This window comes from Ursus americanus, chromosome 6 (assembly GCF_024610735.1).
Source record: "Ursus americanus isolate L20-20 chromosome 6, mUrsAme1.1.p, whole genome shotgun sequence".
Lineage (NCBI taxonomy): Eukaryota > Metazoa > Chordata > Mammalia > Carnivora > Ursidae > Ursus > Ursus americanus.
This window is the reverse complement of record NC_142132.1, coordinates 14,229,706-14,254,785: the sequence shown is the minus strand read 5'-3', so window position 1 is coordinate 14,254,785 and position 25,080 is coordinate 14,229,706. Positions and strand designations below refer to the sequence as shown.

At 41.6% G+C, this 25,080-nt stretch overlaps 1 protein-coding gene across 1 annotated transcript in view; it reads left to right on the top strand.

The window, feature by feature from the left end:
- The window catches only part of PNLIPRP3 (pancreatic lipase related protein 3), a 33,569-nt gene extending 8,719 nt beyond the window's left edge, over positions 1 to 24,850 (top strand). The window contains exons 2-12 of the mRNA XM_045802836.2: positions 751 to 905; positions 5,695 to 5,814; positions 6,468 to 6,599; positions 8,621 to 8,729; positions 12,662 to 12,781; positions 12,863 to 12,985; positions 16,115 to 16,233; positions 19,421 to 19,553; positions 21,667 to 21,778; positions 24,344 to 24,511; positions 24,787 to 24,850. Coding sequence (XP_045658792.2) covers positions 751 to 905; positions 5,695 to 5,814; positions 6,468 to 6,599; positions 8,621 to 8,729; positions 12,662 to 12,781; positions 12,863 to 12,985; positions 16,115 to 16,233; positions 19,421 to 19,553; positions 21,667 to 21,778; positions 24,344 to 24,511; positions 24,787 to 24,850 — 1,355 coding nt within the window. The remainder of the gene's footprint in view (positions 1 to 750; positions 906 to 5,694; positions 5,815 to 6,467; positions 6,600 to 8,620; positions 8,730 to 12,661; positions 12,782 to 12,862; positions 12,986 to 16,114; positions 16,234 to 19,420; positions 19,554 to 21,666; positions 21,779 to 24,343; positions 24,512 to 24,786) is intronic.
- Positions 24,851 to 25,080: the final 230 nt, after the last annotated feature.

Sequence of the window (25,080 nt, the reverse complement as noted above, 5' to 3'; positions counted from 1 at the left end):
AATAATTATAATTGAATAAGTTAAATTATTCCTCCATAAAACAGCAAGAATTTTTCCATTATTAAATGAAAAAGAAAGGCCGTAGTTGAAAAGATAAATTAGAGTGGATGTCAGAAACATTAAGACTCAGTTTCCCCAAAGCTTCTCATTGTAGAGATGAGTGAGGTGCGTTCCAGAAAGACAAGACTTGGTTACAACTGAATGAAATTTTGCTGTCATCTATACTTTCAGGAGACCTATGTTGGACTCCTACTGCATGTCAGGCATAGTGCTAGCTGCTAGGGACTCCAAGGTCCCTTTCATTAAAAACTTCAAGTCTCATAAGGAAAGGCAGGAATTCAGGGAACACACGGTATCCTTCTTATGTCCAGGCCCATTCACAAGGGCTGTCCTGTGTAATAGTTCATTTAGTCTTCCTATCAAGGCTGTAAGGTAAGTGGGATTAATTCCACTTGGCAAAGGAGGAAACAGAGACTCATAAAAGGTAAAAGAATTGCCGAAAGCCAGATATGTCTGATTCCAAAGCCCCTATGCTCTCCTCTGCAACAATATGATCGACAAAGTCATGGTCATAAATAATATGAGGAGGTTGGTGGAGAAAGGGGAGAGGAGAGCATTTTTTAAAGAGAGTCTCCCTGAGCCAGACATGCTCAACTTAAAGACCTATTTCAGTGAACCCTCATGGTGGGAAACACAACTTCTCTCTGGTCCTGGTTCCTACAATACTGACACTCCATCTTTTTGCTGCAGGAAAAGAAGTTTGCTATGAAAGGGTGGGGTGCTTTAAAGACGGTTTACCATGGACCGGGACTTTGTCAAGACAGTTGGCAGGTTTGCCCTGGTCTCCAGAGGAGATAAACACTCGCTTTCTGCTCTACACACGACATAATCCCACAGCCTATCAGGTAAGCTAACTTGCTGCCTTCACACATAGGTGATTCAGAAATAGAAGATGTAGCTATAGATACAGAAGACCTAAGTTCAGTAACTTATTCTGGCATAAACTACTGACTTAAAGGCCAATATTTCTTTTTAGTATTGTGAGCCAGATTTTCTTGTCTTATTATTTGTCCTAGTACTTAAATATAAAGACTGCTCTGAATCTGTTTTTTCATCTGAGGTTAATTTGATACTTCATTTGATTAATATATTAATTGAGAGCCTTCCACATGTAAGACTGTGAACAAGCAACAGTACCTATTATGTATTAAATTGAATAAACAAGACAGTATCCTTAGTTTATTATATTAGGGAAAACGGGGTATGTAAACAATTAACCTCTGTGGCAGCACAAATTAGATCTGTTACGTAAGACACAAACCAAAGAATGTGGGAGCATGGTAAGAAAGGGCTTACCTTCCCCTTGGGGGTGGGACGGGAGCCAGGAAAGGCTTTGAGGAAGACACCTGTTTGAGGTGTGTCCCGCAGGTGGGCAGGGTTTGCGTAAGCAGAGACACACGGGGAAGTGACAAATGAAGTGGCGTGGACAAATACACACAGGAGGGAGCCTGCAGAGTACATCTGATGATTACAACATGTGAGTTAGACTGGGACAGAGAGGAAGTACTCAAATGCAGAGTCAACTGAGGGACAAATTCTATAACTCCTTCCTGGGGACTTTGGACTTGATCCTGTGAGCCATGAGGCCCCATGGGAGTTTTTAAAGAGGCTTTAGGATATTTACCTTGGATGCAGTGACCGGAGCCTGGAGAGCCGGCGGGTGATTGCCAGACCGTTTAGTATGAGGCTGCCCAACACACTAACCATGAGCTACCTGGCCATTAAAACTAAATAAAACTTAAAATTCAGTGTTTGAACTGCACCAACCACATATCAAGTGCTCAGTAGCCCCATGTGGCTAGTGGCTACCATTTTGAACAGTGCAGATATAGGATATTTCCACCATCACAGAAAGTTCTATTTGAGAGTGCTAGAAAACCATAGTGCAGTTGGGATCAGACTCCAGGAACTAGCCTGAGCATGAGCATGAGTGTGATAATAGAAAATTGACATGGTAAACATCACAAACTGTCCTGAGATCTTATACGCAAGTCACAGGAAGAATAATGACCCTCTCGTCAAGAAAACTTGATTGGGGATGCTGGAGAATGAGTTACATTTTGGACCAGTGAAGTTCGGGCAGGCTATGGGAGATTTGCTTCTTGTAGCTCAGTGGGCAGTCTAGAGCTAGAGGAAGAGATTCTAAAGTCTTTTACCCCGAGGTTAGAGTTGAAACGCAAAGAGTGATGTGATCCCAGGGACAGAGCAAAAAAGCATGATACTAGACCTAAGTGGAACAAGGGCCAGAGAAAAAGCAACCCCCCAGTGCAAGATCATTTCTGGTCTCTACCTGCAACTCTATAACCCGGAGACTCTTTCCGTCAGACCCAGCCAAGACAGCCTCTGCTCTGCCCTTGCACCACACAAACAGAATCTGATTTGTAGCTGTCTACTTACCAGACGCACACACACACGTATGGGCACACGGCTCTTCGCTGAAATATGCCATTTGCTCCATGGATGACAGCTCTAGCTAAAACAAAGAAGAAAAACCCTTATTTGGGGTACAGAGAAACTTACAAAGCAAGTGTACTCAAAAGTGTGATTTCCATCACTATCAAAAAGCAAAGAGAGGAATATTGCTCAGCTTTAAAAAGAAATGACATTGTAGTAGATGCCACAACATGAGTGAACCTTGAAAACATTTTGCAAAGTTAAATAAGCTAGACACGAAAGGACAAGCATTGTATAATTCCTGTTATATGAAACACCTAGAATAGTCACATTCATAGAGATGAAAAAGTAGATAATAGTTACCTGGGGCTGGGGGAGGGGACAATGAAGAGTTACGATTTAAGGGTACAGGATTTCAGTTTGGGATGACAAAAATCCCTCGAGAAGGATTGTGCTGATGGTTGCACAACGATGCCAGTGATGTAATGTTACTAAATTGTATACTTAAAAATGGTTAAGGTGGTAATTTTTATGTTATATGTATTTTGCCACAATTTTTTTCATGTAAAGAGAATTTGTTGAACACAAATGTTTCAGAGCACCTTCACTCTCTGGTTAGGACTTTTAGGGTACATGTGTGTGTGCATTCAGGACTAACTGCATCCCCTGGTCTTGACCCTCTGTCCTCATAGGACTCGTTGGTCCTTTATCCTTCTGCATAGTGGCCATGCACTTGAACTTTCGTAGAGCACAGGTACTAAAACAGGTGATGACTGTCAGTCTTTAGGAGAGTCTGGACCGTAAAGGCAATGAAGAGAATGTCAGACACCGAGCACTGTCCTAAGAAAGGGACCATAAAGGCAATATTCCTCATGTCTTTTCCACTCCCTTCCATTTGGAAAAAACCACGTGACAAACCAGGTCTGTACTTGAGTTTTGCAATGGATGGAAGCCAGAGGGTTTGGTGTTAACATGTTTTATACCAGCAGTGAGGATACAGGACGAGTCAAGGTACAATATTAAAAATCTTGATTGCCCCAGGCTTGACCCATATGCTACACTGTGCAAATCCGACTTTGTGTATGAGAAAGCAGAAGTTAACTATGCGATGGTTTAACGTGCTCTTTCCTCAGAGGGAGGAATTGTTAAAGCTAAACATGGCGCAATAAACTTGACTCTTCTGAGAGTCACAGGTCTTCACAGCTGCATTTCTGCAAGAATAAATCCAACCTGCCATCCCCTAGAGAGGCTCACACGGTTAGTCACTAGCGGTGATGCACATTTTGCATAATTATGGTAGTTTCTGGGCCTGCAGCTTTTCTCAAGGCTGGAACATGCCTAACTGCTGACTACTTTTGGCTTACTACAAATGAGATCACCGCCAGAGTAGTCATGCTTTGTGGAAAGCGTTGATCTCATACCAGTTAGGTTCTACGATTCCTCAAAGATAAGAAAGTTGAAAGTAAAGGCCTGAGCGCCCTAAACATTGAGACTTCACCTGGGCCTTCCTTGGGATAACCTATTCTGTCCTGACCCCCTTGTATGGCCTTGTCCTTTGGGCAGCAGAAGCTGAGTGTCTTCTTTGAGTTGATTCCATGATGTTGTTTCGAGTTTCCTGTTTTCTAGGTTAGTATGCCATTTCACAGGGGTGTACCAGATTGACTATGAAGTGAACGGAAGTGTTTTGTTTTGTTTTGTTTTTTTACCTTTCCTACGTTATTAAATTCTCCAAGGCTTTCGTGACAATGCAGGACGCTCGGATCCCACAGTACTGGTCACATTGACACTTGGAAGCTTTCACAAGGCCCCACATTCAGCTCCTCTCACGAGGGGGAAAGATTAAACAAACTTTTCCTACCAAATCCCTTTTCCCAAATAGGTTCGCTTTTCTTTCTTTCTTTCTTTCTTTTTTTTTTTTTGACATAGAAATATAGTTGGGGTTTAAGGGGCTCCAGCTGGAGTTGGAATTAACATCTGGATTCTTTTAAATATATAGACTGACAAATGTTTTTGCACTTAGATTCCATTATTCAGCAGAGCAGCTCTTCCAGGAAAGCCCAGATACATTTGATTATATTATCTGCCTCAACAAATCCCACATCTGCTCTGGGCCCTATCAGTAAAGAACAGTATGATCAGATTCCAACTGGAGAGCTCAGGGGTGGAACCCATGACTTCAGAGAAAGACCATGTGGGTTTCTGCCCCGCACTCCAGGACTCGTTAGCTGGAGTGCTTTATGGACAAGTGAGTTGACTTCTCATTGTGCCCTTTCCCAATCTGTAAAGTTAGTGCCTACCTCGCAGTGTCGTGGAGGGTAAATGCGCTACACTGTAAAGTGCTTAGAACAATTCCTGGCATGTACGCAGATACGAGTGTAGCTATATTATAATTACTGTGTAAGCCAACTTCGGATTCTCATAATTGTTTGCTGACCATCTTGGAGATAGTTTAGCCAGCAAGTTGTATGATTAATTTGCATGTGACTATTAAACACAGGTAGCTACTAAGAGGGTCTTTGTTTGAAGGCTCTTTGTTACAGGATTCACCATTGTCAGACTTGCAATTTGCTGATTAGAGTGTTCATTTTTTTTTTCTCAAAATAGAATTTTGAGCATTTGTTATATTGTGCCTTTTCATTTTTTCTCTTCATAAAGAAATCACTTAAATTCATAGTATCACTTAAATTGAGTTTCATTGGTTATAAAAACAATCCAACAAAATACTAGAAATACAAAAGAACATTTAAGGTAAATTACATAAAATGATCTTTAATATGCTATTGTACTGCATGTGGTGAGATCCTAACCTTTATTCCTCCCTCATAAAGTGGGGTGAGCGATCTGTTTTGCCACCTTTGCAGCATGCTTCTAAGTCCCAAATCACACACTGCTCATGAATTCCATTGGCTCCAGAGAAGTAAGTGCTTTACGAAAGTACGGCTGACAGAAGTCCTGATTGAAACTGACCCAGCATCATCTTACAAACCTTGCCTTAAAACGAAACACTTCTCTTTCCTTTCCTTGTAATTACATTTATATATTGTATTTGATAATGCATGAATAATTTCTTGATATTTTGCAGTGTGTAGCAGTAACTATTTCTTTGGTAAAAATATATTAAAGACAGTTGTTAAAAATCAAATGTAGTGGAAGACTTTTGAACAGACTAAGAATAATTCTACTAAATGTCAAATAATTTTGAATTATTATTTTACCTTCATCTCTTTTCACTTGAAACAGGAGATCAGTGCAGTTAATTATCTAACTATCCAGGGCTCACACTTTGGAACAGACAAGATGACCCGTATCAACATACCTGGATGGAAATCAGATGGAAAATGGCAGCAAGACATGTGCAATGTATGATGTGAATAAACTCTTCTTTATACTAGTATAAAAGCTATATGTTTAATGGGAATGTACTTTGCATATATTAATGCATATTCATGGAAATTCCTCCACCCAGTTACTTACATTGTCCCTGTCCCAAGGCCCCAAATGAATTATCCATTTCCTATTTATACTCACTTATTATGAATTGCATAGATTATAATGGGAGCATATTTCTTTGTAATTATTCTTTGATAAATTCTCACTTTTGACAAAAGATTGAATGATATGATAAATTTCTCACTTAAGGGAAAAAATTCTCCAGGTTCACTCCAAGAAATTAATTTTCCTCTCTTATACTCAAGATTAATAGACTGCTAACATAGTAAGCAATTATTTATGGGGCCATATAGTATAATAGAGTCAGGCTGCCTGAATTCATACCATGGTTCTATGTACTATGATTGTGGGCAAGTTTAATTAACCTGTCTGTGCTTTGGATTCCTTATCTGTAAAGGGGATTAAATAAGATAATATATGTAAAAGGGTTAGGACAGGACCTAGCGTGTAGTAGGTTCTCAATACCCAGTAGTGTTATTTCTTATTATGGAATCCATTACTCTGGCACTTTGGCTTTCCTTAATTCTTTTTTCTAACATCCTTATAATAAATCTTTGTACCAGGTGTTACTAAAAGTGGAAGACGTGAACTGTATTAACATAGACTGGATTAATGGTTCGCTGGAGTACATCCATGCCGTAAACAATCTCCGCGTTGTTGGGGCTGAGGTGGCGTATTTTATTGATGTTCTCACGGTAAGAAAAGCTGGTTTTTAAAAAATTGCGTTTAATTGGCTTTGCATCATAACACCAAGAATTTGCATTGATTTTACGGCTTTTTCATTAGTTCACACGAGTTCTGAACGTGTGAGATACTGAGCATTCCTTTCTGTATGGTGACCAGGAAAGGGCAGTTACTTCCTGGGAAAGAAGTGCCTGTGGTTCTACAAAGCGCCACTTGGTGGCAGTGTCCCTTCACAGGCTCCTCACCAAATGCTTCCCCACCCCTAACCCCACCCCCAAGTTGCTTCTGGGGTCAGCTTGTAGGACCCTATCCTGCCAGTTAGTTTTCGTCCCATTGTAAACCTATCCTTAATGATTATAAACTGTTCCCATCTTATGAATGCTATTTGTTTAGAAGGTGAAATACATTTTCCCACAGTAATTGGGTTCTGTGGCAGTGAATTAGTTAGGTCTATAGTCCAGTCCAGGCACAATAACCTATACATTTTCTAAAAGAACAAAATAGACTTTGCTATTTATGAGGGTTATACCCTGAGACATTTATAAATCTCCAAATGCCCTACCATTATAGAAAGTAATTTCCCACCATTAAATGCAGTGAAGTAAAATCTAAAGATTTATGACCCTTTCAGACTCTTAAGGAGGGTTCACTCATTCATTCAACAAATAGTTTTCTCTGCACTGGCTGTGGGCTAGACGCTGTTCTAGTCCCTGAAGATACAGGGCGAGGGAGACAGTGTTTCTGCTCTGACGAAGTGTGGGGACGGTACTATGAGGAAGTCCAAGGCAGGGGGATGGAGAGGGACCGGAGCAGCAGCTCACCCCCATGGGCAGCCCAGGGAGGTGATACTCCAACCCTGAGGACGATGAGGAGGCGGCTGGAGAAGACTCGGGGAGCCAAGTCCTCACCTCTGCCCCCACACTGCTTGTCTGCTCTTCCTGCTGTCTAGGGAGATCAGGGCACAAGGAGGTACTTAGAATGGGTCCTTGATCCAAAGGGTGAAATCCGATTCATCACCTCTTCAGAGAAGAACCTGTCCTAAGCTTCTGTGAATTTCTTTGTGGATCCTGGGGCCTGCGCTGTGGGCTCTTCTGGCTCCAGGAAATGAATAGTAGTGGCTTGTAGGAAAGGAAATGTTCGCTGAGCTGAGGGGAAAGCGTTCACTGAGGTACGTGTTCAATGAATTGATGGGGACAGAGGAGGGGAGGGCTGAGGGGAAAGAGGGCTGACCTCAGATACCAGGCTGTGGAGGAAGACAAAAAGCAGAAATTTGAACGGGGCAGTGGTAGAGGAAGGAGCCCCCTAAGGACAGGAGACATCCTGGGAATGGCCATTCACATGTAAATGAGAGAGAAAATACTCTTTATAAAGCAGCATATAATACTGTCATTACTGGTGGGAAAAAGAGTGGATCATTTGATCAATGATAAATTTATCCACGTGAAGGCAATTGCTTGATTTTCACCGTTACCATGAAGAGAACTGGAAGCTTAGATGAAACTAAAAATGCTTGCCCCTTTGTTCCCTGTTGAGTGTGAGTGTGTGTGTGAACTCTAGGCACATAGTCATTTTGTGAATATTCTTAAAAACTCCTCTTGAAGACCAAACTCAGCCCAGACATTTGCTAGAGTTGCCTTCAATTGGAGGAGACAGACACAGGTAGGGTGGGTGACAGCCCAGATATGGCTGCATTGACCTGTGTCGGGAGTGTGCTGGAAGGGTTGGGTCTTAGGAAGAGTGGGCATGGGCTGGAAGCCATAGATGTGGTTGCTGGGCTGTTCTTTTCCTGACGACCACAAGGCCCCTTAGCACAGGCAGAAGAACCTGACAGAAGGCATTCCTCCAGTCCTGCCCGGTGCTTTCTCCTTCAGCCAGACAAGGAGGTGGGTGGATGTGGGGGTCACTTTGTCTATTGACTAGTCCCCATCCTGTGAGAGGCACAGATAAATCAAGCATATGTCAAGCACATTTAAGCCATTCCACCTGGTCTTTTAAAAATATTTGTTCTGTTTTCCTTTAAAAATCCTATCAGAAAAAATTTGGATATTCTCCTTCTAAAGTTCACTTGATTGGCCACAGCGTGGGAGCACATCTGGCTGGGGAAGCTGGGTCAAGGGTGCCTGGCCTTGGAAGAATAACAGGTAAGCCTGCCCTGGAGTTGGGCCTGGAATTTGCTTACACGTTTGTTCACACACAAAATCAAGTATTTGAAACACCAACTAAGTAGAGGAAACAAATGTAAGATGGAGAAAATGGGACTCAACTACCCATAAAAGTGTTTTCCAAGCATGCGGGTGTAGATCCACGTTCAAGAATGTTCTCTGTAGCGTTATCTGTGGTGGCAAAGTAATGGGAACTGACCACCCAGCCGTAGAGGATGGCTGATGAATATGACACATGGTGTGCAACTCCACACCGCTAACACAGAAGATGAGTTAGAGCCCCACTGATGGTTCTGGAAGGATGTCCGGGACACATCAGGATCGCAGCTCACAGTGCACACTGGCTGTGTGGAACTGGTTTAAGGCCTGTGCCCATGCTGTTCCAGTTCTAGAATGTTGAATATTACCTCTGAATATACTGTCAAGTCTAAAAATAAGTTGCAGAGTCAGGTATATATACTATGAATTAACATGAATTAGTATATACTGTGAACTAGATTTTTGAGGATGATAATTAATCATCTCCCTTCCCTGTATTCCAACTTCCAAACCAATTGAGTCAGATGGATGGAGATCGAAATATCAGCTCCAGTATCAACAAGCTGGCCTGGCCTCTCTCTCCTCTATACCCCCAAACAACATTCAGTCAGCAGGTGCCAGGTTTCCTCCTCTGCTTTGCACCTGTCTGTGTCCTGGCCACTGTCCCAGCTCAGGCCCTCTTCATCGTTCACCTGGATTTGGCCACCTGTGGCTGGTCCCCCACCCCAATCCCCCATGAGTGCTGCCAAGTCATTGTGTTTCCAAATACAGGCTGCATCACTCACTGTTAGAACTTTCCATTGCCCAAAGCCTCTTAGCTTGTCACATAAATAGTTTCATGTTCTTCGTGGCTTTTCATATTTCTGTGCCTTGGCACAAGCTATTGCCCCTTGCCCTAAATGGCTACTGTTCATCTTTCAAGATTCATTTCAAATGCACCTTCCTCAGGCAGAGTTAATTCTCTCTACTTCCCATATCTTTTGAAATATGCCTCTATTATACCCGAAAATGCAACTCTTGTATGGTTATATGTAATTATTCATTCACCTGTTTATTTTGTTAGACTCTGAACTACTAAGAAAGTCTCCCTTACCCCCACCCCTCCCCAGGCCTGGCACGTAGTATGTGTTCCTTTCCTGTTGGTTAAGACAACACACTGTTGTTCTGTGTGTATATATATACAAACACATACTTATGCTTTAAATTCAAATTTGAACTTTACGTATCCTTTTCTAAAAATAGTTACGAACTCCAGATTGCATGTACAGTGTCTTGTCTGTGCAGCCTCTCAGTACAGCAGACTTTTCCTGCTGCAAACTTCTTCCAGCTCCCAAATCCCAATCCCAATGCCAGCCCACAGCCGCCTTTCTTATTTGGAATAATAAAATTGTATTTTTTTTAAGATTTTATTTATTTATTTGACAGAGAGACAGTCAGCGAGAGAGGGAACACAAGCAGGGGGAGTGGGAGAGGAAGAAGCAGGCTCCCAGCAGGGAGCCTGATGTGGGGCTCGAGCCCAGGGTCCTGGGATCACGCCCTGAGCCGAAGGCAGATGCCCAATGACTGAGCCACCCAGGCGCCCCTAAAATTGTATTTTTATTCTGAAGTCGTTGGGTAGCAAAAATGCCCCTTTGCTCTAAGTTTTCAGGCCCGGGGGAATGAAGAGACGGCCGTTTGTGAAGATGGACCGTCATGGGGCCTGCACAGCCTGTGGGCGTTTCAGCCATAAACGAGAGGGAGGAACATTGCTGTTCACGTATTACAAATCACACTGGGTTACCATAAATTTGTGAAGACTTTGTTTTTCTCAATTTTGATTTCAAAAATCAGATACTATGTAACTTCCAATTTTTCCTGCCCAGTGAATTATCCCGTTGAGTAAATAGAAAACAATACTTTTTTTAAAGGCTCTCTGAAAATCCAAAGATTGCTGTAATTTGAACGTTGCAATCTATATTCCTTGCAAGCAGTTAGTTTTTGAACAATCATGTTCCTTGAGTAACAAAAGAACCAAAACTTCAAGAAAGATACTAGCTTTATCATAAAACCAGTTCAAAGCAAAATTAAATGATAGATTTTAAGACCTGCATAAGTGGAACCTTCTGCTGCTTTTCCTCCTGAGACCTCAGGAGCCACGAACGCGGGTGCCCCGCTTCCCTCTGTCTGCCTCTTCTCTGATCAATGGAGTCAGAGGCGGGTCTTCTATATGTGGATGCATCTCTGCAGAGCTCTTGACTTCATCAGAAGTTTGCAGCGAATTGGTGACTGCACACTACACAATCGAACAAACTTCCTAGCGTTGAAGAGCGCCCCTGAGACTGTTGTGTCTTGTAAGCGTGGGGCACAAACGTTCACTTCTCACTCCTGCCGCATCTCCAAAGGGGTCGGCTTCTCCTCCGCTCCAAGTCCTCTCCACTCTGGGATCCAGTTTCCACTTTACAGCAAAGAGATATTTGCTAAAATGTAAATCTCCCCTTTTGGAAACTTGTAAGAGCTTCCCATTGCCAACCAGATGATGTACAAACCCTTTTGCGTGGTTCAGATTACATCCGGCTCCTGCTTACAATGCTAGCTTTGTCTTTCATCCAGTTTTAAAACTCTGTACACCAGCCCTCAAAAACCGGTTACAGTTCCCCAAATGTGCTTAACTGTTTCACCCGCAGGCCATGAAGAGTCTCTTTCTTACCCCTGGGGTGCTGCTGACCCCTCTTGACTCTGGCCAACTCTTCTGGTTCCTCAGATCTCTGCTCATATTTCCCATCTCCAGCAGAAGCATGTCCCAATTTCCCAAGACTGGTTTATGTGTGGCTTCCCTGTGCTTGCAAATCCCTAGGCTCACCTCTGTCTCTGCACTGAGTGTGCTGGATCAAGGTGCCTTTCCCATCAAACACAAAGCTCTGTGAGGACAAAGCTAGGCCTTATTCCTTGTATCCAAGTGCTGAACCTAGTTCCTGGCATGTAGTACGTGCTTGATAAATAAATGTCAGATGTATACATGAGTGGACATGTGAGTGGTCATAACATCTTAGAGACCTCTAGATCTCTTACCTTTTTCTTTATTAGATATTTGAACAGGAGACAGTGGGCTGAGGGTCTAGACACTTGGGCTCCTAGTCCATTTTGCCTCCAATATATGGCGGCCTTGTCAAATCACTTCACTTCACGGGATGTCAGGCTCTTCATTTGTAGTATGATGAAGTGGAACTAAATGAGCCACAGCTGAAAACTAAGCTTAAGTGTGTTGCTTCATAGATTCGTGTTTACATATTGAAGAGCTCTTAACCTTTATTCTATTTTATATTTTTTAAAGATTTTATTTATTTATTTAACAGAGAGAAGGACAGCCAGTGAGAGAGGGAACACAGGCGGGGGAGTGGGAGAGGAAGAAGCAGGCTCCCAGCAGAGGAGCCTGATGTGGGGCTTGATCCTAGGACTCTGAGATCACGCCCTGAGCCGAAGGCAGACGCTTAATGACTTAGCCACCCAGGTGCCCCTTATCTTTTATTTTTATCTATATTTTTGCATACAGATGTTGCTTTTGAAATCGTCTGCAATCCATAACCTTAATTATGTAGATGGTAATCCCTATACATACCCTGGAATTTGATTCTTCTGACTTTGTTAGTTATTTTGCATTGTCTGGACACAGCCTTACTTGTGTATAGGAATCTGACATTATAATGTATAGAGACCTGCATGTATCCACTCAATTTATGTATCTACACTTTGTCTTGGGTGGTGTTTGACCTGTATAAATCATAAAGGAAAGAATACCTTGCCCTCACCATCTATCCTTCCAAAATAACAACACTAAGAATGTACTCTTGGATAGAACATGTCTTGGTTTAATGGACATTCATGCTTTTTCCCAGGGTTGGACCCAGCCGGGCCATATTTCCACAATACTCCAAATGAAGTTAGGTTGGACCCCTCGGATGCCGACTTTGTCGATGTCATTCATACAAATGCAGTTCGCTTGCTCTTTGAGTTTGGTAAGTTTTCGATACAAACAAACTACACTGAAGCATGGAAAAGAATTTTAGAAGCATTTATCCTGCTTTTATCTATTTCAGGTGCTGGAACTATTAACGCTTGTGGTCACCTTGACTTTTACCCAAATGGAGGGAAGCACATGCCAGGATGTGAAGACTTAATAACACCTTTATTTAACTTTGATTTCAATGCTTACAAAGAAGGTAAATACTTTCTAAAATATGAAGGAGGATATTATACATTCACTCAGCTCCCTCCTTGGATAGGATCCATACCATTTTGCACATAATATAATATAAAAATATACTTTAGCCCAAAACACAATCACATGTATAAAGCTCCCACCAGTTGTGAGAGCTGCGAGATTAGGGTCCATGTCTTAGTTATGTTCGTATCCCCCGGGGCCTATCAGAATATCTAGCATATTGTAGTCACTCAGTGTAAACAGGGAGGATATGCTTATTCATTCAGCAGGATGTATTGAGTGCCTACTATGTGCCAGGCATTATTCTAGGGACAGCAGATGTAGGGATGAATACAAAAGACAAAAACCCCTCCATGATGGAACTAATATTCTAGTGTGCTAGAAAAACAATAGAGTAAGGAAACAAAATAAAGCATGGAATGAAATGTAAGGTGTTGGTGATAGTGGGGGTCGAGTGGGAAAAGGAGATTTTTGATAGGGTGGCCAGGGAGTCCTTACTGAAAAGATGACCTAAAGGAGTTAGCCATGTGGATACCTGGGAGAAAGGCATTCCAGGCCAGTGGGTGGGGGACAGCCAGTGTAAAGGGCCTGGGGCAGGAGCCTGCCTGGGAAGTTCATGGCAGTGAGGATCCTACTGTGGCTGGAGTGAATTGAAAGAGGAGAGTAATAGACATGAGGTTAGAGGGCAGAGGGGGAAGATACAGGGCTTTATGGACCATTGTAAAGATTTCAGCTTTACTCAAGTGAGATGGGAGACATGGGAGGATTTGGAGCAAAAAAGAGGTACAGTTTGATTTACTTTTTAACAGAATCACTATGGATCATATATTAAATTAATCACAAATTAAACAAATAGTATTTAACCCTTTATAATAGTTTCCAGTAACAACTGTGTCTATAGAGTGCCTGGTAATAAGGCACCAAAAGTTATTATTTGGGAATTCATTATTCTCTGGATCTACATATCATCATCATGTAATGTAAATAATGAAATGTGTCATACATAATATATAAAATACATAATAATATAATGTATGATGATATGATAATTAATGGATGACTCTAAATATCTCACCATCTGATTCCACATGGTCAGAGTCTCTCGATGATGTAATTATTTGATCTTCCAATTGGCTGGTATAGTGGGAAGATACACAGATCATGACATTGAGAGTAGTTGGAATGTCCTCTTCTCTAGAGACAAATTGCAAAGTTTCAATATCTGTTCTGAAGAGTAAATGTGATTAGAAGTATCTGTTTGCCATGCCCACTGAAGAAAAGAAACAATATAACTGGTGAATTACAGACACTCAAAATGAGAAAGCCAATTCCAGCTAGAAGAGATAAGCAAAATTCATTCCAATAAGACCTATTATAAAACTTCTCTTCTTATTTTCCATATTATGACTTAAAATCCTTTCTATTAGTATAAAATATAGATCATAATATTTCTTTTTTAACTTGTATACATACACAGAACATTTGAAATTCTGTAAAGAATTAATTGAAGTAAAATACATTTATCACAAGCTATCATTTTAAGACGTTATAAAATTTCCTACAACTTTATTTAAAGTATGTGTATCATTCATGTTATGATTTAGATGAGTTTGAAGACATTAAGATATTCGAATTTACATTATATTTATTACTAAGAAATCACTTACTTCTAAAAGTTATATTTCCCAGATGCTAACGAACCATCTTGTCTACATTACAATTAATTGTGAATATAAATCTGAATAAAAAAACCTGATGTAAGAGATGGCCTTGTTTAAAAAAAGATGATGCCAATTATTGATCTCTGCTTTCTGAAGTTACCCTGTCTCAGTTATCTACTGCATGACAAGCCAGAATGGCTTAAAAGAACAATGGTTTTATTGCCCATTGTTCTCAGGGTCAAGATTCAGGCAGAGTTCTGCAGAGACTTTGCTCTGCAATGTGAGTCCTGTGATTGCATCCAGTTGGGGTCTACACTGGGTTAAGCTAGGTGGGAAGATTCAACATGGTCTTCCGCGTCTGGGTTCTTGGTACTGGTTCTTCTCTTTAAGTGGTCTGTTCTCCTTCAGGACCTTTCTTCCCAGGCAGTTAACCGGGATTTCTTAACAGAAAAGCTGGGTTATAAGAAAGCAAGAGTGTATGCTAGAAGGTCTTTTAAGACTGAGGACCTGAAATTGCACAGGGTCAATTCTTCCATGTTCTGTTGGTCAAAGCAAGTCACAGGACTAGCTTGCAATGTGGGGTGGGGTGGGGGGAATGAAAAAAAAAAAAAGACTCCTTGCTCTTGAAGGGAGGAATGGTAATCTGTTTTGTTATTGCAAAGGGGTGAGGACCTAAAAAAGAGTGACTCACTGGAGGTCACTATTACAGTATAATGATCTACCACATATACTAAAACAAAATCTAGTTTCTCAAAGATCAACCAAGTTGTGTAGGTCATTGGAAGAATAGTCCATGGCAGACACTAGAGACGTTGCTATAGAAGATAAAGAGCATAAATGACTAGAATGCTATGATAACTTCAGAATGCACGAATGTATTTAGATCTATCTTATTTATTATTGTAAAAATCCAAACTATTAGTGCCCATAATATCATGCCTAACAATGACAAAACTAACTTGTCTGTAGCATTCTTAATAATACTTCGCACTTGTCACACCTCAAAGCTCATTGAGGGTGTTGCTGGCTGTGTTGTGATTGAACAGGAGGCAGATCAGCTTTCCTGCAGAAACAGGGAGACAGTGAACGAATGGGTCTACGGAGAAGATGCTGTGCGCACAAGGATACAGAAAGCTCTAAGTGCTTTCAAGCTCTAGGTCAAAGACCCGGGGAAGTGCTGAAGATAATAGTAGCAGAACACAGAGTCATTTACAGTTGCATTTGTTTATTTATCCTGCTTGAATGTCGCTTGAGGGTCACACAAAGAATTCTTTGGTACAAAGAAAATGATACGTGCTATTGATAAATGTTGTGCAGTATCCAAGCCTACACACAAAGTCTGGCTGTCTAGACCTCCCAAGTCAAGAATCTGTTGTTTTAAGTTACTTTTCTAAGAAATGGTTCGTACTGTTAGTTATCAGTTAATCCGTTTATTGCTCTCAATTAACTGGAAACTGTCTTCACAGAAGTGACTTCCTTCTTTGAATGCAACCATGCCCGAAGTCATCGCTTCTATACTGAAAGCGTTCTCAATCCTGAAGCATTTATTGCTTATCCTTGTAGATCCTACAAATCTTTCAAAGCCGTAAGTAAAGTGTTTTGCAGTGGAATTTCATTAGCAAGTCATTTTTTGAACCATGATCAGCCAACTAAAAATTAGTGCTTTGAGTATGTGGCAAAAAAATGCATCTGCCATTTTGGGAAATAATAGATTCTTTCTCTATGCGGAGTACTGAACAGTAGCTGGATTGCTGAAGGGCTTAAATAACTAAACCAACTATTTGTATTCTGGTTGTTTCAGCTCTTTTGAAGATTATATCCAATGTTGCGTTTGGGGCCATTTGTTATGCAGTAATTAGATGCTACTGTGTAACAGGCACAAGTCCAGGGCAGAATTTTTCTGTGTATATATTTTAAATGTCATCTTCAAAGATGCCCCGAAAAGGCTGAACCAATCAATAGCTACAACCAAACATATTACTATTTACTTGGAACGTGAAAATTATTTTATTAGAATTTAATTATTTATACAGGGCCGAACTAAGGCACAGATAGCTCACAGGAGTTCCACACAGATCAATAAGGGACAAAATACCAAATCTGATTTTGCTTGAGTCATAAAACGCACGGTCCCAGATCTGAGCTAAATGTATTTTTCATTTGGTTATCACTATGAAAAGGAGAAAGAAAATCTATTTTGTAGTGGGAAGTGGAAAGATTTTCCTTCTTATGCTTCAGAGACCTAATTCCCTGTTTCATCAGGGTAGAAAATGTGAGGTTTCCAGCTGGAATTTATTGTTAAGTAACAGCACTTGGTGCGTAAGTGCAGTGCTGGGACAGGAATAAGCCGCTTCCGTCCTCTTAAACAGAGCAAGGTGACTGGATGCCCTCTGGCCACCTTCTCCGTCTCCCGAGCCAGTTGTTCTTACTCACGGCACGCCCTGGTGAACTGCTGTGCTCGGGAAGCTTGCCAGCCAAACCCTGGCCTTTCCCCAATAACCAATGCTGCCTCCTCCTTCTTCCAGCCCCAGATGCTGCTCTGAGTGGCTAAAGGGATCTTGGCACTGACTATACTGAAGGCAGGTGGAAGAGGCCCTCAGAGTCACAGTATAGTCAGAGATAATGGGCTACAGTCTGCGAGATGGGCGAAGCGAGGCTCCTGTGCCACATGGATGCTAATTATGGCTACAAACTAGAGAACATCGTGTCAATTTCCTTGACATGTTTTATTGTGTTTCTCCCCAAACAGTCATAAAAAGGAAGTGAAATGAAATAAATAGAACAGAACAGAATGGAATAAAATAAAATAAAACAAAATAAAATAAAATAAAATAAAATAAAATAAAATAAAATAAAATAAAAAGTAAATAAAATAAAATGAAGGAGGAATTGTAGTACCAGGCTGTCTGGTTCACATCCTTGCTCCCTCACTTACTCAACACGCATCATTGGACAAATTCTTTAACTGCTCTGCCCTTTGGTTTCCTCATCTGTTAGCTAGGGAGGCTAAAAGCACTGTAATAATAAAAAGGCCTGTGAGGATTAATTAGTTAAATGCAGATAAAGTGCTTAAAAAGTGCCTGGCATGTGGTAAGCCCTTAATAAATATGAGCCCTTTTATTATTGTTACAAGTTTGCTTCATTAAACATAGTTTTACATGGAATGTTTTACTATAATCCTAGCCTAAATGTCCATGGTTTATAAATCTGAAATTTCAAAACCTAAAATAACAAATATTCAAATACTGCTACCCAGATTTTTTTTTAAGTTAACACTTTATTAGTTTTGCTTTAGATTTTAAAATGTAAAAGATATGGGGTGCCTGGGTGGCTCAGTCAGTGAAGCGTCTGCCTTCGGCTCAGGTCATGATCCCGGGGTCCTGGGATCGAACCCCACTTCAGGCTCCCTGCTCAGTGGGGAGCCTGCTTCTCCCTCTCCTTCTGCCTGCCGCTCTGCCTACTTGTGCTCTCTCTAGCTCTCTGTCAAATAAATAAATAAAATCTTTAAAAAATAAAAATTTAAAAAAAGAATAAAATGTACAGATAAAATTTGATTCCCTTTTATTCCCTTAACACCCTCCCCTGAGGCAGGGCTTGTAGTGAATCCTGCATGTATCAGATAAATAGTATTACACTGTATCTTTCTGGATTTGCTTTTTTTCTTGTTAAATTTTATAAATTTGAGAGCTACATTGATATATGTAGATCTAATGTGTTTATTTTATAGGAATCGGTCACAATTTATTTCTTCATTCCCTTACTAACAGCATTTTGGTTGTTTCCAGCGTTTGTTATTAAAAGCAGTTCTGCGGTAAACACTCCTGTGTGTCTGCTAGTGTGCTTGTGGGGAAGCTTCATTATAGGGCGTAGTACAAGTGAAATTGTCAAAGCCTAAGTGCATTTCTGTCTTTTTTTAAAAGATTGTTTTTCTTTATTTGAGAGAGAGAGTGAAAGCAGGAGCGGAGGGAGAAGGACAAGCAGAGCCCCACGCGGGGCTTGATCCCACCCCGAGATCATGACCTGAGCTGAAATCAGGAGTCGGACGCTTAACGGACTGAGCCACCCAGGGCCCCACATTTCTGTCTCTGTTAGACGTTACCAGATTGCTGTCTGCAACATCCCTCAATTTACATTCCCGTCAGGAGCAAATGAGAATCCCACACTTGTCTTCACCACTACTTGATGTTGCAACTTGTTTTAATTTTTGCAAATCTGTTAAGTATGAAATTGTGTGTTGCTTTCATTAGCACATTCCTGACAACTAGTGAGATTGAGCAGCTTTTTACATAGTTACCAACTATCTGATTTTCCTCTTCCGGGGATTATCTATTCATAGCATTTACTCATTTTTCTAATAGACCATTTTTTCCCCCTCAGTTGTTTTTGTTTTATTTTGTTTGTTTTTGAAGACAGGGTGGCCTATTAGGCAACTTAGCCATTTTTAAATGCATACGCTTTATTTAAATTTCAAAGATTTATTATAGTTTAATAATGTATCAAGAGTTTGTTGAGGGGCGCCTGGGTGGCACAGTCCTTAAGCATCTGCCTTTGGCTCAGGGCGTGATCCCGGCGTTCTGGGATCGAGCCCCACATCAGGCTCCTCCGCTAGGAGCCTGCTTCTTCCTCTCCCACTCCCCCTGCTCGTGTTCCCTCTCTCACTGGCTGTCTCTCTCTGTCAAATAAATAAATAAAATCTTAAAAAAAAAAAAAGTTTGTTGAAAGTCAACATTTCTAATTATATTTCTAACCTACCTCTTATTTTCTGTCACCAGGGAAATTGCTTCCGTTGTCCCAAAGAAGGTTGCCCAACAATGGGTCATTTTGCTGATAGATTTCACTTCAAAAATATGCAGCCTAATAGATCATATTATTTTTTAAACACAGGGTCTCTTTCCCCATTTGCCCGTAAGTATTGTAGCTCAGTTTTATTGTAATGCTTTAAGGTACTTATCTTTAAAAATTCAACAGTTTTTACTGAGTGTCTACTAGATAACTGGGCACTGGGCCAGACTCTGAGGATATAGTGAGGAGCAATACAGGGAGTTTAGACTAGTGGGGAGTTTCAATCCTGGGTAATAAATGTTGTGCTAAGAGACGTGCAAAGGAAGGTCTTCTAGAACCAAGTCAGTGGAGCTTTCTGAGGGAAGGTCATTTCTGAGCAGACTCCTGGAAGATGAGTCAGAGGGAGAAGGAATGGGAGCATTCCAAGTAGAAGGAACAGCGTGGGTCGGTGCCTGGAGGTGAGAGAGATTGAGAGAAAGAAGAACCCCCTGCCGGGACTGTGGAGACCAGGAGGAGAGAAATATGAGATGAGGCAGGAGAAGTAAATTAAGGCAAATAATGAAATCGTGAGCCACGTGGTGAGTTCGGACTTTATGAGCTCCTGGAAAGCCACCAAAAGGTGTTAAGATTATCAGACTGGTTTCTTAAAAAGTCGTTCTTGTTGCTGCATGGATTAGAGGGAGACAAGATGGAGGCAGAATGACCTGTTAGGACAAGTGTTGCCTCACCACAGGGAAGGTGAGGGATGTTAATTAACCTTATAATGCTAATTATTTCACAATATATCGTTATATGTATGTCAAGGTGTACGCGTCCACAGTGTTTATGTCTCAGTAAAGCTGGACAGAAAGGTGGGAGATGGGGAGAGAGTACGGAGATGGGTGGGAGGTAGAAGCAAAATGGAACCTGGTGAATGGATGTGAGGGATGCCAAAAGTGGAGAAGTCAAGGATGATTGTGGCTCACTGGACGTTGTTCCATTCACTGACCTTGATGACACAGGAAGAAAGGCTGGCTTGGAGGAAATTGATGGGTTCAGTTTCTAACTTACCAGGTTTTTCAAAGCCTTGGGACGTGGGGGGGTGTGCACCCACAAGGCCGTCAGAGATACGGGCTACCGATGTGATGTACAGTTAACGATTTAGAGATAAACCTGCATGTAGACAGCCGTCAGGGCTGTGGAGGCGGATGACGGAATTAGCCAAGAAAAGTGTGTCAGATGAGAAGAAAGAGAGCAGAGAAAGAGAACCTGCAAAGGAGACCGAGGAAGGTCTCAGTCTCTTTCAGAGAGAGAAGGTAAACCAGCGTGGAGGGCGGTAAGAGGAGCCAGTGAAAGACAGTGAGGAAGGGAGGACGGAGCCACTGCAGCAAATATGCTGACAGGTCAGATGAAACAGTCCCCAGGGCTCATGGGATAGAGCGCTGGTGCCGTCACTGGGAGCCCGGGGAGAGGGGCTTCCGTGCAGAGGTGGCAGTGGGTGGGCTGAGGAGGGAGGAACTCTGGCAACAATTAACTCAGGAATTGGAAATTCTCTCTGGAGATTTTTTTCCCCTTCCAGACGTTTTTCAAACAATTGTAGGAAGAACTGCATTTTTTTTTCAATGTGTTATTAAACATACAGCAATTTCAGAATTCACAATGAAAGATCTGTTTCGTTCCAGATTTTTTAAAAGTGACACTTGGCCACTTGCAAGGGATTTGCCCTGTTGGCAGGCTCTGTGCTGCCCCAGACCTGGGCTAACTGGGCTTTCTGAGTGCAGAGCCCCACGGGAGAGGAAGGGACAACTCAGTTCACCTCCCATTCTAAAAGACACAGACCCTCTTGCCTGCTAGGCTTTCTAGATTTATTCTGGGTTAGTTGCCAAACCATGGCCAATAAAAACCTGGCCGTGCAAAGTATACATGCTGCAGAATACAAATGTAATAGTCGGAGGAAAACACACACTTCCACTTTGAAAAGTCATAAAAATGCCTGGAAAATTAAAGAATTTTCTTTAAAGAATATCATGACACTATTTACTTTCACAAAATGAACTCATGTACATGTATATGTATTTTTAAATGTGGTTTTTTACCAGATTCACTCAAGCTATATAAAGTTGCTTTTTCGTGAACACAAGCAGCCTCGTTCAAGGCTGAAAGTTGTGTTCACGTCAAAGTGCCCAGGAGGTCATGCTTTTCTTGTGTTTTCACCTCTTCATTTTCGTTCTTTTTTTTTTTTTTTTTTAATTTCCAGGTTGGAGTCACAAATTATCTGTCAAACTTGATGGAAACAATGTCACTCAAGGGACCCTGTTTCTCCGTGTAAGTGGAACAACTGGGGACACGGAGGAGTTTGTGATGGCCAGGTAGGCAAGGGCCAAGGACGAGGAAGCGGCAGGTGGCACAGTGCTGGGCACTTACTCAGACTGGCTCAGTCAGCAGCTCGGGCTTTTCCGACAGCGGAATGCTTCAGGCTGTCATGACATATTTGATGTTTCTTTTCACTTCCGGCTTTCCAGATATAAAATAGAAATCATAGGATCTATTGTCTCTGCAGTTCCACCTACAAACAGAAAAGGTCAGAAAGTGATAGCATAAAATTATAGCTGTAGATCGTTAAGGCAAGTGGATAATAAACGAGAGTTATTGTTAATCTGGCCCATTAACATTATACGAATTCACATGTGTTTCGGTTTGTATAGATTCAAATTACTTATGGAATAAGACATATATGTAAATGGCCAGATTTCTAATAAGCTGTGTGAGTAGCACACACAGATATAGGACACGTGTTGAAATAGTCAAAGGTGGGAATGATTCAGCAGAGACGTTCACTGTGTACCTTTGGCTAAAGTCCCTTTTATCTTGAGTTTCCTTTAACCTTTTCTTCGGTCAGCCTTAGCATTTTCGTATTAGAGATTTCACTTACGTTGTTTAATTCTGTAATCCATTTCTGAATTAAGGTTATGCACACTAATTGGATGCTACCATTTTGCAAACCAATGAATGGATTAGATTTTTGCCTCTTTGCTTTCCATCATCTTCAAAGAGTGGGCAGAGGCATGAAAAACAAGAGATTTCTGTGGTTATTTTGTCAGTCGAAGAATGCATCAGATTAATCCTTCTGGCCGTGTGTGCACATCATCCTGCCTCAGTGCACCTGCCTGCAACTATGGGTTTGGTCTGTGATCCGCTGGACCCCAGTGAATGCACAGGCCCAGCCCACCTTTCCAGCCCCATCTCCCACCATCTGGTGTGTTCATCTTTAGCGCAGCCAGATTACCGTGATTACACTACCCTGCATTGACTAGATCCCACCTTTTCCTCTCTTCCCAACTTCACTCATGCTGTTCCTCTGTTCCAAATACCCTTCCCTGTCTTAACATACATCATTTGCACGTGTTCTTTGTGTCTCCATTAAGCTCGTTCTCTGAGAGCAGTTCCCTAAGATCGATTGTGTGCTGGAGGCTCTGAGGCTCACTATTGCCTAAGGCTGGGCAGTTAGAGCCCTGCAGGAAGGCCTCTGACCTGGGGCAGGTGGGAACAAATAAAAATTCGTAAGAATATTTGGGGGCGCCTGGGTGGCTCAGTTGGTTGAGCGTCTGGCTCTCGGTTTTGGCTCCGGTCATGATCTCAGGGTCTTGAGGTGGAGCCCCACGTGGGGCTCTGTGCTCAGCAGGGAGTCTGTTTGAGATTCTTTTCCCTCTGCCCCTCGCCCTCACTCACCCTAGAGCCCGCATGCATGCGCACTCTCTCAAATAAATAAATAAGATCTTTTAAAAATGGTAAAATATTTTGACATGTCTGCATTTCTTTTCCAAATATCTAAGGAAGCCGTTCGTCATCTTGTCTCATAGCCACCAATCCTGTTAAGAATGATTCAGGATCTCTAGTTCACAGCAGATGTCCCATCTTGAAATGAAGTCAGATAAATGCATCTGCACGCTCTCTATTCCTATTTTTCAGTCAAGCATCAAGAGTCTGGTCCCTCCCTGTGGATTATATCTCAGTCACGTGGGCTTCTAATGACACCGTTATGAAGGTCTACACAGTAGATTTACTGAGTGAAGGCGGATCAGGGAGCAGTAGGGAGATTCTCCCTAAGAAAGCTGGAAGAAAAGTTGCCTTCTGGTAATGAAAGCAGTTAATTCTATATGGAATAGAGTAAGACAGGCCCTAGGAATAGCAACATTCATTCATTCACTCAGCAGACAGGTAAATGCCCACGGTGTGCCAGGGATTGCTCGGATTGCTAAGAATCCAGCCACCGGTCCTGTCCTTGTGGAGCTTTTCTTCCAGGGAGAGGAGACAGACAATACATGAACGATGGAAGAAGGAAACAGCAGGAAGAGGGAAATCACATCTGGTCTAATTTGGGCTTGGAAAGGGTGTGCCTTGTGCCCCAAGATAATCCACTTCCCTCTGCTCTGGTGGCATGCTCACCAAAACATCTTTTGATGACTAGTTTGGTCACATGGTTCTTTTCATGCAGATAAAGAAGTGACCAGGGAGAGAGTTGGAGGACATTTTGGTTAATAAAAAGAAAGCATTTCCCCCTTGGGAATAGAGAGATCAGTTTTCTGTGAATTTAGCTCCTCATTGAAAGTTTGTTCATTTCCTGGTGTCATAAAATCTGGTTTCTGAGACTAGGAAGCCAAGACCAGACCTTCCGTTATGGAGATCTGGTCAAGATAACGCCTCTCTAGGCATTCCCCAACATCGACTAGTCAAGCTTCCCATTTACCTCACCCTTCCTCTCAAGCTTCAGAACGCGGCTATTCCAAGATGCTGATTGACGGAAACGAAAAGAATACATCTGTAAGCAAATGTCGGCGGATGCAACTCTCTCTTTCATGGTACCCACGCGTGGCTTCAGTGCAGCATCGAGAAGACCCAGTGTGAGCTTATGAGTCTTATTTTTCTGTTTACAGTGGAACACTTAAGCCAGGAATGACTTACACAAAATTAATTGATGCAGACGTTAATGTTGGAAATGTAACAAATATGGAGTTCATGTGGAAGGAACATTTGTTTGGGCCTTCTCAGAATAAGCTGGGAGCAGAAGTGGTGACAGATATATCTGGAAAATATGGGTACGAGTAAGTATTACTTTTTCCCTTGTATTTTCAAACAGAATTTCAATGTTTAATGGTATTTGAAACCTACATGTAACTTGAAATTTGCAACTTGTATAAAAATTTGTACATCTTGAAATTTTATTATTAAAGAAATGGAAACTTATTTAAGAAATGAACATTGTATTTGCAAAACTGTTTATAAAATAATAATTACTCATTAAATTAGATCTACCATGTCTCTTTTTCCCCCTAAAATCATTTTAATATCCTTTTTTTTCCCCCTTAAAATTTTTCAGATCTACCTTCTGTAGCCAGGACATTATGGGACCCAATATTGCCCAGATCCTGAAACCATGCTAATTTCAGATACAGTCTTGATGGATTTATTTATTGGGAGCAGTGAAAGAAAGAATCTCCTTCTGGTTGGTATCTGAACCAAACCTGGCCTTCGTGAGTGAGATAGAAAAGTACCGTTGTTGCTATTTTCTATATAGAATGTTTTTCTCCTTGATAAACTTTGTAGGTGCCTTAAAAACAGACGGAGTCCTAGGACAGAGTATAGTACGGTAATCTGTAGGAATCTGGGTATC